The sequence below is a fragment of the Barbus barbus genome, assembly GCF_936440315.1.
Source record: "Barbus barbus genome assembly, chromosome: 6".
NCBI lineage: Eukaryota > Metazoa > Chordata > Actinopteri > Cypriniformes > Cyprinidae > Barbus > Barbus barbus.
In genome coordinates this window covers 7,432,236-7,448,185 of record NC_136734.1, presented here as the reverse complement: position 1 = coordinate 7,448,185, position 15,950 = coordinate 7,432,236, and the positions used below count along the sequence as shown (strand labels likewise).

Genomic DNA, 15,950 nt, shown 5'->3' with positions numbered 1-15,950 from the left:
GAACATGTATGCACACAATAAGTGCATCGTACCAAATGATTAATTTCAATGTAAGTACATTGTAGTTAAGGCCACCTAATATAAAGTGGGACCGTTTAGTTAGTTTGCATGGCATCCTTCCTCACTTGTAGTTTCTAGCAGGTGACAGACAACAGCCAAAATTAGAAATTCGTATCAGGAAATCATGTTAATTTAGAGTAAATATTTATTTCACAAAAATCACATTTTTTTTTCTTTTCTTTTCTTTTTTTCTTTTTTTGGTAAATTAATGTTAATATACATGAATATAAAAAAAAACAGTTATAATATTAATACTGTAAATACAGTAAATCCACGGTAAACGTTGGTGATCTATGGATTTAAAAAGCCTTCTAACTGCATTGTTCATGGTGCAGGGTGTCTTCTATGTTCCCTTGCAGGAAAAAATGTTGCTGACACTGAAGTGCATTTTCCACACTAAAAATGTGAAATGTTAACAGTTAAGAGCCATTCAAAACATGTTTGATGTTTTATGTGAGAAAAAAATGGTAGGCTTTTCAGTTATTGCTATCTTTACTTTCAAATTCACTCCTCATCCAGGGTAATTTCTCTTTTGTGCTGGATCACCTCGTGTGCCCATGCATCCTGTGCCCATGAGGTTATTTAGCAGACTTAGCGTTACTTTTCTTTTCCAGGCAGCTCTGAGCTGTCTCTTGGCTTTCACTGCTTTCTCTCCTTGTCTTGCACTGTCATTGTCTTAAATAGTTGGCATACTCTGAGAGCGTGAGTGTATGAATGGTGATGATTCACTGAATTCAGTCTACAAGAGGATGCTTTTTGGGAATTTCACAATGTGCAGCCTACGTCATTGAGCAGACATAGATCTTAGCTGGAGTTGACCATGTGCCAGTGTTGATAGAAGGTTAAATTGTTCTGCAGCCATAAGCCAGATTGCTGGTGCCTCCTTCCTCCTGATACTATGTCACACAGTTGGCAGACCAGCGACAGAGGGATTGGACGAAATAAAGTCATCTTTTGATGAGCTAGAGTTTTTTGGTTGCGTGCATTGCTTCGTAACAGTATCGGTTTACTTGATGCATCTAAAGATAGTCTTCAGTTAGTCAATCCTGATTTAATGTACATAGTGGACTTTCCACAATGTCTTGTTAGACAGTTATTTGAGAAACTGATATCTTGTGCTTTATTCTAAATATTCTTCATTTTAGACAATCCAGTGGCAAGTTTAGACTTTGGAAACATGAAAGGCAAAATGTCCACTCATGACTGTTGAAAAACAGTTTTTTGTACTCAAGAGAAGATTGAGTCTATGTCTAATGTTGGGAAAGTTGGCTCCCGAGCAGCAACTGATACAAGAAACACTCGACATCCCGAGCCATGTTGACTGTCCTGGCAGTCCTTGAAGCAAATGCATCAGCAGTATTTGCAAAACATCCTATCTCTGGAAATATCCAGGGCTTAGGGAAGAGCTGTAGAAAATGACTCTGAAAGAACTAATCATTTTGAGATTGATGGATTGCTGGAGTTGGATGAGTTCTACTGTAGGTCATCTGACTGTTGAATCCAGGAGTATCGCCACATCCATTTTCTTCCCAATGTGCACCACTTTATCTTCATCTGTTCAAATTCCCAAACTCATTCATACATTTCCTAGTCATGCCTGCAAACACAAGTGTAGATAAATGGAGTTCACGCATTAATGCACAGATAAGCAGCGGCCTGCTTTGTTATGAGCCTCTGATTTCAAACTGCACTTAACTTCTCTGCGCCATTCCTGGAGTATTTTGAGGAGATAATCACTTGAGATAGTATGTGACTGTTTGTTGTCCCCCTTAAATGTGCTCCTAGTCATCCCAGCAAAGAACTTTTGTGACCTCACCACCTGATTTTCATTTACCTCAAGAACAGATGAGGATTTATTGAGGGCTGTAAGGAAAAATCAGCTGAAATGTTTAAAAGCAACTGAAAACAGGAAGACCAATATTCCTCAGTGTTGGAAATCTATAGTACAATAGCAGATTGGTGCTTTTGAAACACTGCTTCATGAAGCTTCGAAACCTTCGTTAGTCATTCATTTAGTTTTAAGTGATTTGGAGAGTGCATCAAACTTCCAAAGTCACTTGATTTCAGTAAACACGGCTTCATTATGTCCTGTCAAAAGTGAATCATTTTTGTGACAGCGGAGCTTAGAGGAAGATAACTACCAAAAACAGTCAGGAATTACACTAAGTTGAGTTAATTTACAGTTATGTATGTCTAGATGCTGGAACTGCTCTGAGTTTTTCACATACAACAAACTGATACTTAACCACAGTAGTATGCATCAATGAAAAAAATAAAAAAACTAGGTACTTGCAGCTCTTTCCCAAAACTGTAGTGATGCTCGATTCTTGAAAGAATTGCTCATTTGAGCCAGTTCTCGGAAATTAACCAGTTGAGCCTGTTCACAAAATTGAGCTGAATGCAACTTTAGTTTCGGGTTGATTACGCAAGACGCACATCAAAAGTAGCATATCTAACTACTTCGTCAGAATGAGCTGGTTCAACCAACTGTCGAAATTAGCAGAGGATTACCAAGGAGTCTGATGAGTGAATTTATAATACTCTGCTAGTCTGGAAGCGATGGTTTTACTACTACTACTACTACTACTACAAAAACCATGGTTATTTTAGTGAAACCATGGTAACCACAAATTAGTAACTAGTTTGGAGATATTTGCATACATTTTCAGTGAAATAAATTCCATAGATAAAAAAAGCTTAATTTTAATGTTTTAAATACAACAAAGAAAAATTCTATGGAATTCAAAAGTGCCATTCATAAACAGCATAAACCAAATTGAAAAAAGTTGAAAAACAAAAGGTGCTTAATACACTGCATATGGGCAATTACATTTGTCCTGGTTTTGGGGAAGGTTTGCATTAGGGAAAACAAGCTGTCTGACTTTTTTGGGTTTCAGCTTGTTCCTGCTCTCTGAAATAATTTGCCCAGTTTAAGAAATATTCTCTCTGCAGGCACAGAGTTTGCAACTATACACAATCTTCTCTTCATAATGTCCGTTAAACTTTCATAAACCACTTGTCATGCTTTCCATCAAGTGAGTAGATCGTCACTCCTTGGAATCAGAGGCCCTGCCAAGCAATTCCTTATTCCTGCCATTGCTTCTGATGTGTCATTCCTGACAGTGAATGAATTAGTTACCCTCTCATCAAAGCTGCCCCAGACAGAATGTTGCTATGAAGAGGTAATAGTAAGCCTAGTACTCTCAGCATGAGGTTCATTCACCTGGCTGTTAGCATTGAGTGGTGAAGCTGCAGTAATATTCTTGCAGGCCTCATCTGCTGCTGCTAGATCGTGAAAGCCATTCTGCTTAAACCTTGAGTCAAACAGGATGCCAACAAGCATAAGAATTAAATTCTTTCTGCAGTCCCCTTGCAATTAGAATGGCTTTAGATGCTGCCACATACCTGACGTTTAGAAGCAAACACAACCATACATAAATTGCATATAGTCTTATTGTATTTAGAAGAACTGTTATATTTTTCTTTGACAGATAATGATTACAATAGCTCATGAATCAGATTAATAATAATAATAAATAATGCAAATCTTATATTATTTTAAAATACACAAACATTTCTGCACTGAGCTGTAACCTTTTCAAAAGGCTTTAGTATTTTGCAGGTATTGTTCACAATCTCCCACTCATCAGGGTTCAGCATTAGCAAGCTGGCGCTGACAAGGGCAAGTGTGGCAATAATGGCATCTTTTTGCTGCCAAACTGCAGCATGTAAAAGGTATAGTTCCATCTTGTTACTGCATCCTGTTGAGCTTAAACTCTTCAAGGCCCATCTGTCCCTGAGTTGCTCCTAGTGCAGTAGTGCTCCTGTGAAAGTGTGTAACAATAGTTTTTACCTTTGCCACAACTCCTGAATGTGTTTTAAACCCTCCCTCACAATCAGGTTTATAGTGTGGGCACCTTCTGAACTGCAGCTTTAATATTGCTTGCATTATCAGATAAACATGCAATAATTTTATCATCAGTAAGTCCTTAACAATGGAGAAGGGTTGCAAATCAAGAGCAATCATTTTTTACAAGCTTTTCATCCATTTTGCTCTGTTTGACAGAGTCGGAGACTGTTGTTAGCTGCTTTGCACATTTGTCCGTGCTACAGATCTGGGTATAGGTTGGACTGAGGCTGCAGTCCCAGCAGTGTCACCATAGACTGGGAGTGAGTTATCTGGATTGGGTTGCCTTGCTTGAGTAAGTTGGGTGTTTTTTTTTTTTTTTTTTTCTTGTAGGTGCTGTCTAAAATTGAATATGGATCCTCTTGTGCCTGAAAATACATTAGTTTGCATTTTGCTTTGCTTGGTCCTGTTTCTTCAAAGTGGATACAAATGTTGCCTTGCTTTGCTTCACTGACTTTAGCTTTGTTTCAGACAAAAATATAAATTCACATTTTCTTTTTTTCTTTTCTTTTTCTTTTTCTTTTTCTTTCATTAAAAACAAAAATATTATGAATATTTAGGCTAAAGTTGTTGTAATTTAGGCTCAGCTTAACTTGATGATATTCGTTGTAGGCAGTCAGAGAGTTGAAATGCAAAGTTAAAAGTCAGCTTTTCAGTCATATCTGACTCAAACTGAACCATAGCCATGTAGACTACTCAATATTTATCAGTCGTATCTGTCATGAAAGATCAGCGAATTAAACCGTATCCACAGATATCATTAACTTAAGTGAATGAATGGCAATAATCAGCTATAAGCATTTACACAAATAACTTTATTTGAACATTTCATTGATATGATACTAAAAAATAAATGTCATATCATTGTTTGATATAAGGAACTGATTTTTTTTTTTTTAAACCGGTTCATTGAATCTAACTGTCCGAAAGAAACAGTTGAAATGAATCAGACTTGGCATCACTACGAAACTGTACTAACATGGTCAAACTTATATCATTTCAAACCCATTGGTTCAAAAATATATATGGCTGTAGTTAATTATGCCATGAATCAATTCAAAATCCCAAATCTAAATTTTTATTTAAGTGAAAGTGACGTGGCCAAGTATAGTGACCCATACTCAGAATTTGTGCTCTGCATTTAACCCATCCAAAGTGCACAAACACAGCAGTGAACGCACACACAACATAAACATACAAAAGGACATTTAAAAAAAGACAAATTCAGAACAATTATTTTATCTTATGTGTTATCGTTGACTCAGCAAGACACTTGGTCATGTTCTTGTTGTCAGCAATGCCTGCAGTGAGGTCAGTCCCTCTTTGGGTGATCCTCTAGTTAGCCATGATGACCCCAAGGCAAAGGAAACCAAGGCACTTCCCTGCTGCTGGTGTGTTTGTTTCCCTTCCTTATCGCACCCTGTCGTGCTCGCTTTATCCCGGCTCTCGTCATGTTCTCTGAAATGTTTGCATATTAAGACGTTCTGGATGACTGGCTGTGTATTATTCCTGTCAGGGACTTTGAAGGTGCGAGTCAAACTGCATCTCAGGTCACCGCAGGATGCTTTACTAATCACTACAAGCTGTTGGCATGAGGAAAGAGGCCAGTGGGCATATTAGGGCAAAGAAAGAGAGATCCTTTGGTTTTCTTTACAAGAAATTCCTTTCTGGCAGAGGATTTAGTCAGTTTTAAGCTCACAAGTTTAGTGATGTAGAAAGGCTAAACTGGTTAGCTGATCAGTTTAACCTCACTGATGACTTTTGATCATATGGAGGGTTAGAGATTTCAACAAATCCCATAGCAATCAAACTTTGGCACATAGCTTGTCATGCTTTTTTTGGCTGTTGTTGTGATATGCAGTGCAATATAGTTTCCTTTTATCCGCAAACACTAGACACTTAACTGTGATTGTTAAATCATGTGTACACAGGTGTAGAAATCTAATTCTTCTCCATAAAACAAACAAAAAAAGTCCCTACAGCCATTTGTTTTTGGACCATCAGTTACGCGTCGCTTCAGATCTAGAAGTTGCAAATGCTAGTGACTTCAAAAAGTCAAGAACTGTTAAGGAAATGTTAGCATACTTATTGTATTTGACGAGAAGAAAAATTCAGAACGACTAGGTAAATATGGATACAGTATGTTGTTTTTCTTCCGCAATATTCTGTTTAAAGCTTTAATGAGAATAAGTAGAAAGGGCCTGCAGTTTTATAGTCTAATTTGAAAGAAATTGTTTTGGATCACAAAATAGAACTAAACCTTTTATTGAACAAATGACCTTAAACAACCTAACAAGACTAAAAAGCTATGAAGCCATTGACCTTGCCGTTTGTATATTACTATGTTTACTGTTCAGTTTTTAAACTGAATACATGAAGTCTAGAATTTAGAAGTGTAACCCATTAGAATTTTTTAGAAAGTTTCAAATGTTTATTTTTTTTTACAAATTGACTCGTATTGTATAAATGGTTTGGTTTATTAAAATCTTCACATTCTTTTTTTTTCCAAGTCCTAAAGTTTTCTGTTGATCTCTAGGTTTAAATGAGCAGATTCCAGATGTTCATTGGAGTCTTTAGACCCTTCTGTATGTAAAATACATCCCTTACATTTAAAATACACCCCTTACATTTAAACAACCAGTGTCATTAAAATAATCAAACCACGAAATTCAGAGTCTCAGTGGCCTTTTAAGAAATCTGAGGGACAACTCGAATTCAGTAGGCTCTTGTTAGCATTCTCAACGCCCAATACCGTGCCAAGGTAATAAATGGAAGGGGGGAACTCCTCCGGGGGCCGACCCGCAATTGTGGCAGTAGCAAATGTGTTTCTCTTACGTTTTTATAAGACGTAATTATCAACGCATGTTGGTTTTGCCCTGCAAAAGTTTATGGCTATGAAACCACATCTCCAAATGAGCTTTTCAGTTTTCCAAATTATTTTCTTTAATCTTGGCTGTTTTAGGGAAAAATAGCAATGAAGTGCCAACCGTGCAAGATTGGGGCAAGATTGCTGTTTCTGCAGCAAAAAATGAGGGCGAGAGAGTTTTTCGAGACTTTCACAACAAGGTTTCCCTTATCGAGGCTGAGACTGAAGGCTGTGCCTCCCATGACTCCACTTTCCACAGGTTTAATGGCCTGAGCACACGAATGCAGTTTGGGCTGAAGGAAAGCATGCAATATTAATAATCAGAATAAACTATTTTTATTACTAAAGTCTATTTTACAAGGTATGCAGCAACTTAATTATAACATTAATAAAGAATATGTGGCCACTGATCAGTTAATTGCAGGGGCATAAGAATGATCTGAAAAGTAGAGAAAGCAGCATTTTATAAACATGACTATTCATATTTAAAAGACTGCTGCTTAATATGGTAGCACTTTGTTTAGTTTTTTGTAAATGTACATACTATGTCATCACTGCAGTAATAGCAATAACTAGGTAATAACTAGGTAATGACTGAAACCTAACCTTAACTCAAGTCCATGTCATTACTTTATATCGCTCAGTACTTTCTTGGGTAATACATTGTAGAACAGTGGTTTTCAAACGTTTGAAAACCACTGTTCTACAGTGTATTGCCCAAGAAAGTACCGAGTGAGCCCTTTTATTTTCTTTTTAAATTGACACAACCCATATATACAACCATTTACATGCAGTCAAGTTATATACAGTACCGGTGTGGAGTCACATGGAGGAGCTTCAGAAGAATAAAAGGAGGAGTAATGACAGTCAGTGTTGCCAAGTCAGCAGTTTTAGTGTGGAATTGGGCTATTTTTACACTGTTGCTGTGGGTTAAAGCTATCTCTCTGAAACAATTTCAGTTGCGGTAAACACGTGATTGGGCTAGTTTTAGACTGGATTTAATAAGTAATTGGGATGGTTTTGTTTTGCAGACCTGGCAACCATTGAAAGGCTAGAGAGGACCAGACCTGGGACATTACACTGTGATATTGTTTACATTTATGCAGGTTTGAAAACCTGTGAGTCTAAAGCATTTAGCTGATGGGATTTGTAAATTGTTGTAATTTAGAATTTGCAGTGATTTTAGGTATATACAGGGCCAACTAAAACTCTATTTTGGTATTAAAAAAAAAACTACTGTCAAGATGTACTAAAGACACACAGTGAAATATTAGTGCTGAAAAAGCATGGACACAGTTATTTTTTTTGTGGCTGACATTATTGCATATGCATTTGTAGGATTGTCCCTTTCAGGTGCAAAACGTATGGGAGAAGAGTATTTAAGTGAAATGCAACATGATCTCATAAGGTTTGCAGTAGTCAATTTACTGGTAACTGTGCCATTTTTTTTACCACCCAAAAAAGCATGTCTTAAACCCGACATTAATTTGTGCTGCTCTTGGTAGATTGTGTTGGTCATCTTGGAAATTATCTGGCTGTGTCTGTCTTATGTAATGTGTGCACTGACAGTAGGTCAAGCACAGAACTTTCCTACCCCATCGGTGCTTTTATGGGATTGTGCGCTCACGCTAATTTGCCCTGTTTAGTAAATATGGCTCTTAATGTTGTAAATATTGTTTCTACCATTGCTAGAAATTACTTTGTGAATATATGTGAAGTCTTTGAGTGTACTCAACTTGAGTTTGTAGTGCAAACCAAATGAAACTCTTGTTTCCAATTTTATAGAGAAATAATCTTAAAACAACTTCTCAAACAGTATGCTGTGTTGAGTTTTGAAGCACTATGCCCCGACCCCCAGCCCCCTGATACTATTTCCCTTCAACTGCAATCTGATACATGCATGCACTCTGCAGAGCTGGGGGGTCGTGTGCTGTGACGTACATGGTCTGTCAGGGAAAGTGTGTGTGTGTGTTCTGGACTGGCCTCTGCCCCATGCTGACATTCCCAGCCACCATCGATGGGCCCCAGATGTGGCAGCTGGTTTGGCCACCCTAAGGGTCAAGGGCAGAGGAAACCATGTCAAATTTGCCACCCACATCTTAGTCCGATGGTGAGATAAGGAGATGTGCAAGAACTTGAACTGTGAAAATTTACCAGTCTTTCAAACAAGAACTGTACTAGAGGAAAACATGGAAGTGTGCACCTTCATGGGGAGGTCGATAACAATTGCCTGCTGAAAACAAGCAGGCTTAGTTGCCACCCCAGTCTTAAAGAGCTGGTTAGGTTGGTCTGTTTGATGGTTTTAGAGGGGGCACTTGTTAGCTGGTCAGGATGGAAAAAACAGCCTGGTCAGTAAACCACCGTAGGGAGATCTTTTTTTTTTTTCAGCAAGGTTAGCAAAAGCCAGAAATATTAATGTGTTCAGACGAGAGGGAAGGCATAAGGTTGGACAGGAAATGCCATGCAGGGCAATGACGGCTGGTTTTGAAATGTGTCCGGTTCATGCTTGTAAAAGCTTCACAGGTAAGTGGCTCTGGAAAAACTTAGTGTTGCTCAATGTTTTAATTACTCCGTAATACGTTATTTCCTTCTGGAGAACTGCACTCTCACACTACAAAAAGTTTCTTCTTCATCAGCCAGCAAGCAACATATCTAAATATCCTTACATTTGTTTTAGAAGCGCAAACTGTGTGGGAGAATAAGCCTAGGTTTGTTGCCATTAATAATGAAATCATTATAAATGAATAAAATATAAATATTAGATGAAAACTGCATACTTTAAAAGAGAAATGCTGCCTTTTGAACAAGCTGAAATAAATGTAAAGTACATAAATATATAAATGAATGAATGAAAGGTATATAGGAATATAAAAATACAGAAGCATAACATTATTGAAACAAAAAGTAAACTAATTAGTTAAAATACAACTGAAAATATAAAAAAAGCTTATTAAAAATATGAATTGATATTATGAGAGTATGTAAATAATACTAAATTAATAACAGATTTTGTGCCTAAATTTAATCCAAGACATATTCTTTGAAAAGTAGTTGTATGATCTGGATACTAGTTTAAAGATTAAGTAAATCTGTCTTGCTTTAGAGATGTTATTATTTATTTATTTTTCTAAAAAAACAAGACAAAAAAAACTCTTCTTAATATTAATTAAATTATATGATTAAACCACTGTATCAGTTGTTTTTGTTTGTTCATTTATTTAGTTATTTTAATTGAGTAACATGCCTAAAATGTAGATGTTGTCTCTGATTTAAAATAGTACATTATGCAGCTCTCTGGAATAATTTATTTCTGATTACAATATTCTAATATTCACTGTCGTCCAATTAAAAATTGTATATCAGTCCACTCCTCCAGGTAACTGAAACCGCTGATAGTTTTAAGTATCTCGTATCACACTACAGACTCGCTCTTTTGTTTCATAAAAATGCAAACAGCACCATTTTCCAGGTGTCGAATGTAGTGAAGATGACCGCAGTTTAATTAAATATTATTGCAATATTAGTTTCAGTGTTCATCTAGCCAGGGCAATTATTTTGTACGCTGTGGTGGACTGTTTTTCATTAAAAGAAGGTTTAAGATAATTTGTATTATAGCAGTACTTCTGCAACGTACCTTACTGCAATTATCGTTACTCTAATTATAAGCCTAATCACATTAACTTAATCACAATATTCTGTTTATATTTTAAACTGTTTAAAGTTTAATTGCCTACTCGCATTATGAACGTGAAAAATGTCTGCAATGTTCAAGGGAATCAACCTGATTTCAGCCAGATTTCATACTGAAGTGCCTCCACTTTGGCCTTGACTCAAACCCTCATCTGTTTTTAGGTACAAAAAGGCAGGATATTACTCCATAATCGATGCTATGAATTAGAAAGTCCACTTTGTTGTGCACCAAGATAAATTTGCATATGAATTCATGTCATGAACAAATCAGTCTGTTCAGCCGCTGAGGCTAAGACAAATGGTTCCGTGAATGCGCAAATGTGAACTGCACATATGGTCCTAGTTTTGAGCGACTGGAGATGCATTTTATCCAGAAAAGCAGCTGAGGCCTGTCCCGAGGGAGGCCGCAATGCAGCAGCTGGTGTCAGTGACGCACTGCCAACATTCAATTGTGACGTCAAATGCCAAACAACATTCAAATTCTATTTTCAATCCCTCCAAGGGGCTCATCAATTTTTCAAGTCAGTGCCAAGTCCAGACGTCTTGACCAATGATGCAAGCTGTCATTACACTCTTAAAAATAAAGGAGATTTGTTGGCATGGATAGTTCCAGAGCCTATAACATCCATGAACCTTTCCATCCCACAAATAGTGTAAAAAAGTTCTTCAGATTATTAAAATGCTCTTCACATGAAGAAAAAATAGCATCATTCTATTAAGAAATGTTCATTGGACAGTTCTTTGGGGAACTAAAAATGGTTGTTTTATGAAACGGGTGTCTGGAGAGCCAGTATGCTGCATTAGTTTAGCTTCAACCAGTTTAGCTTCAACCAGCTCCAACACACTTGCCAGGAAGATTCTAGTAAGTCTGAAGGCCTTAATTAGCTGATTCATGTGTTTTTAATTAGGGTTGAAGCTGAACTCAGAGCAAGTCAGTGGCCTTCAAGAAACTGGACACCCCTGTTTCAATGGCATCACTGTGAAAACCCCTTCTGGCATCTTTATTTTAAGAGTCTACTCTGAACCTTTTGGTTTGTATGTTTTAACATGTGCTTCTTTTCTCCTTCAAGGTGATTCCGTTCCCCATGTCTTGTGACATTCGAAGAGAGTGCGCTTGCCGGGACCCCAACGCCTTGGAGAACCGAAAGGGAGAGCACTTGCACTCACTTGGTTAACACGCTCCACCAAGCCGGTGCGCAGACTGGGACAGGATGAGATCTTCTTCCCAGAAATGCTGCTGCTTCACAATTGTACCTCTCCTCTTATAGCTGTTCATCATTTCCATTTCCAAGTCTGAGTCTACCTGTTATCTCTTACACTATGTTTGGAAAAGGATCCCAATGTCAAGACCCCACAAAGGACCAAAGCTGGTTTGTGTATGCCATCTGTAGATCACTCACAACCCCTTTAAAAAATTAAAGCAAGTAATCTAAAGGGAACATACTTATTAGACCAAAGTCAGAAAAAGAAGAAACACACTCTCAAAATCATTTAGGGGACTTTATTTGTTTTAGTTTGTCTTGGATGTGACCTCAGTCGAAGGAGGAAGGTGATGCATGGCATTTCTGCCCTCACCCGTGTCGTGTGTCCCTACAGAAGCAGACTGGGTCCCAAAACAAGGAGCGTACGGTTAGCTGGACAGCAATCGCATGATCGTGGGTTGTTTTTAAAGACTAATCAGTGATTATTTTAATGTTCCTGAAATGATACAAATCTATCAAATATAAATGTGCAATGGGGAAGAGCTGCAGGTTTCGTCGCACACTATTAATGCTCTGTTATGAAATAATTGCGAATCGAGGTTTCTTTAAAATGCACACCGATAGATCCGTGCATAAATACGGTGAGAATTAATTGGTTTCTTTAGCATGGCTGCTGTTGTTGCTGCTATGATTGCTGCTAATTAGTCAAACAACAGACAACAGGAATATGCAGGCCACGATTTAGTGTGTCATCAGTCTGCCTTAATACTTACCTCTGATCAATATAAACATCCATGACCGAAGACCTCCCACTACAGCTCCAGGCCAGTGCTGAATTGGAACTCGTCTGGTCCGAATGCAAAATAGACACAAATTCCTGAATGTAGCAATGTATGCATTGTCATAAACCTTTTAGTTAATGTAAATGCTTATTCACCCAAAATCTGAAGATTCTACCATTTACAGTACTCGTCCTAAATTTTTTCCCCCATAAAATAAGCACCCCATTTCCAAAATAAATGACAGTTCAGTTAAAAAAAAGAAAGTATTCCATATGAGTCTTCTGAAGCCATACAGGTCTTGTGTGATGAAGAGATGAAATTAAAGTGAATATTCACAGAAACTCTTTCCGTCTGCTGCAGATCTCGCATGTCATTCTCCACTCTCTGGTTTCAACACACATGAGAACCAATGACATCAAAGCGTAGTGTGACGTCCAAAGGTGGCATATTTCAGTCTGACCGCAAACATGGAAGGTATTTGTGAGCTCTGATGGAGGGGAAAATTTCCAGCAACTAAAAAAAGATTAACCTTTGGTCTGTTCCTCACACAAACCCATCAGCTTCAGAAGACTGCATGAGTACTATGGACTACTGCTGTGGTACTTCTGCAGTGCTTTGCATTATTAAATTGACCATGATTATGTAATATGAATGATGAGGACAAATGGAGACACTTACACTCTTTTTAATCTCAGTGAATCTTCTGCCAGTCAAAAATATTTCAAAGGGAACTTTCTGCACATGTGCCAACTTTTTAACCACTTGTATGTGTTTTTGCCAAAAACAAATAAGAAAAGCTTCATCGGAATTGCTTTATATATGCAAAATCGTAATCAGATTTCAAAATCAGAGAGAAAAAGAGAGAAAATGAAAATCACTTTAATGATTATTACTGGGATAGTTTAGCGAAAAATGAAAATGTGCTGACAATTTACTCACCCTCAGGCCATCCAAGATGTAGATGAGTTTGTTTCTTCATCAGATTGGAAGAAATGTAGCATTCCATCACTTGCTTACCAGTGGATCCTCTGCACCAGGGCCATAGCCAGGATTTTTCAAATACCGAGGTCATTTTTTCTAACCCCCCCCCCCCCCCCCCCGGTGCGGTGGCTTCACTTTTATGACGTCATGAGCTATCCAGTTCTCTATTATAGATCAGTGGATTCTAATGACAAATGAAACTTAGCGCTTGACAGTGCTGAACAGTCTGCCACTGACACACACAGGCTCACCTTCTCTCCTACTCTTTCCCTGCCCTTCTGTTGTTGGCTTTTTAAAACTTAATTTAGTTTGATGCAAGTTCCTCTTCATGTCTGCATTTCGCTCAAGACCACACTACGATCGATGTACTGAGCTTACGTGAAAAAACATACGGCTTTCCCGCCTCTCTGAATCTGTAGCCTAGGTAACGTGACGTCAAGTGCCGCTGCCTGCAAAGACAGATAGAGGCGGAGATTTCACCTGAGAGATTAGACGGAGAATGTGAATTTAATTGGGAGAAAATACAGACGACATATATGGATTCGGACACGGACCGGGTTCTGTGTTTGGCATTGATCATCACTGCTGGATTGACTAATTTGAAATTCCGCGAAAGAATACCGAGGACATGACCTCGGTGTCCTCAATGGTAGATACGGCACTGCTCTGCACTGAATGGGTGCCTCCAGAATGAGAGCCAAACAGCAGATAAAAACATCACAACAATCCACAAGTAAACCACACCACTCCAGTCCATCAAATAACATTTGTGTAGTGAATAACAACTCATTATTAAGACGTTTTTGACTTCAAACCGTTGGTTTCATCTAAAATATAAAACATATGTCTTTGCTAAAAAAAAAAAACAAATACAAAAATCATCTGGTCTGAATAAGGTGAGAAATGTGCACAGATTAAGCACTGTTTACAACTGAAAAAGTCCAAAACAACATTAAAATGTGGGTGTATTTTCCCATCACAACAGGTGATGGACTTTTCACTGGAGGAAGCACTATTGTGATTAATGGACTGATACAGGCAGCCATTTATGGATTATGGACTTGTTTTAACCAGAAGCAATGGTAGAAAGTTAAAACGTCTTAATGATGGATTTGTTTACAAGCACGCAGCTTTTTACCATCACAAGATGGTAATTGTTGGACTGTCATGTGGATTATTGTGATGTTTTTATCAGCTCTTTGGACTCTCATTCTGACGGCACCCATTCACTGCAGAGGATCCATTGGTGAGCAAATGATGGAATGCTATATTTCTCCAAGTCTGTTTCGATGAAGACACAAACCCATATGCATGGCCTAAGGGTGAATAACATTTCAGCAAATTTTCAATTTGGGGGGAACTATTCCTTTAATGCATACAAAATTGAACATAAGCAGCCTCTAAATATGTTTAATTTGTTTGTTCTTTTGTGAAATATTTGGCTACCAACTGTGAACTTCGTCAAGCAAACCTCTTCCCCTTATGGCCTTAAAAATGTTTTAACTAGTTTCTCACTAATGTCTGAATCTCCAGGTTTGACTCTCTGTATCAGGTGTGTCAAACCTGCTTCTGGAGTGCCATCATCCTGAAGACTGTAGTTGCAGCCCTATTCCAAAACACCTGCCTAAAGACCTTGACTGACTGGTTCAGGTGTGTTTAATCAGGATTGTAGTTAATCGCTTTTGGAAGAGCTGAATTTAACGCCCTTGGTCTATAGTGATGTCCCCTTATATTGGCTGTTCCTTGAAAAAAGGTGCAAAAATTCCCGCTTATGCAGAAAAATGGTTCCCAAAACATTTCAGATAAGGTTTGTCTTCTTCTCCTTGAATTTAGTGCGATCGGGCTAAGGCTAAGGAAAATGGCTCCTTGAACATCAGCTGTTTTATTGGCATGGGAAACATGCTAAAGCATTAAAGATTATTTTGCCTGATGATTTAATAATGGGCATCACTTTGTGCAATTGTAGATATATGGTAGTTAAAGTGTAGTAACTATGCCATTCATGATTAAGGAAAAAAAGAAACAACATCTGGAAGAAACTCAGACAACCATATCGTGTGTTTTTTGTTTTCTTTCTTTTATTTAGTGTTGAGTCCTCATGTATGTGGCATAAAGACTTCATGATCAGATGCCGAAGTCAAAATTTTCTTTTAATTGTGCTTGTAGTGTCACAAGTACAGTCATTTATATTTCTGAAGAAAGGATACAATTAAAAAAAAGGACTAAAAAATAATCTTATGTACCAGTATTTGTATTAATGACCTCAGTTGCTGCACTTTTTTCGGTAGCCCGTCAAACGAAAGTTAAAACTTCTAAAATCGCTGCTATTGTGAGGCAGGACAATTTGGGAGGGAATATGTGTTTGTGGTGAAATTAGTAATGTTTGGTTTTCCTTTTACTGTATGATATTATCATATGCCTCTGTGATTACTGATGATTATTGTGGTTCCACTTGCTTCACG

General features: G+C 37.8%; 1 protein-coding gene across 1 annotated transcript in view; it reads left to right on the top strand.

Moving 5' to 3' along the window:
• The window catches only part of LOC306870611 (pappalysin-1-like), a gene marked incomplete at both ends in the record, with an annotated part of 124,818 nt that extends 113,120 nt beyond the window's left edge, over nt 1-11,698 (top strand). Inside the window, one exon of the mRNA XM_079417988.1 lies at nt 11,594-11,698. Coding sequence (XP_079274114.1) covers nt 11,594-11,698 — 105 coding nt within the window. The remainder of the gene's footprint in view (nt 1-11,593) is intronic.
• Between the last annotated feature and the right edge of the window lie 4,252 nt (nt 11,699-15,950).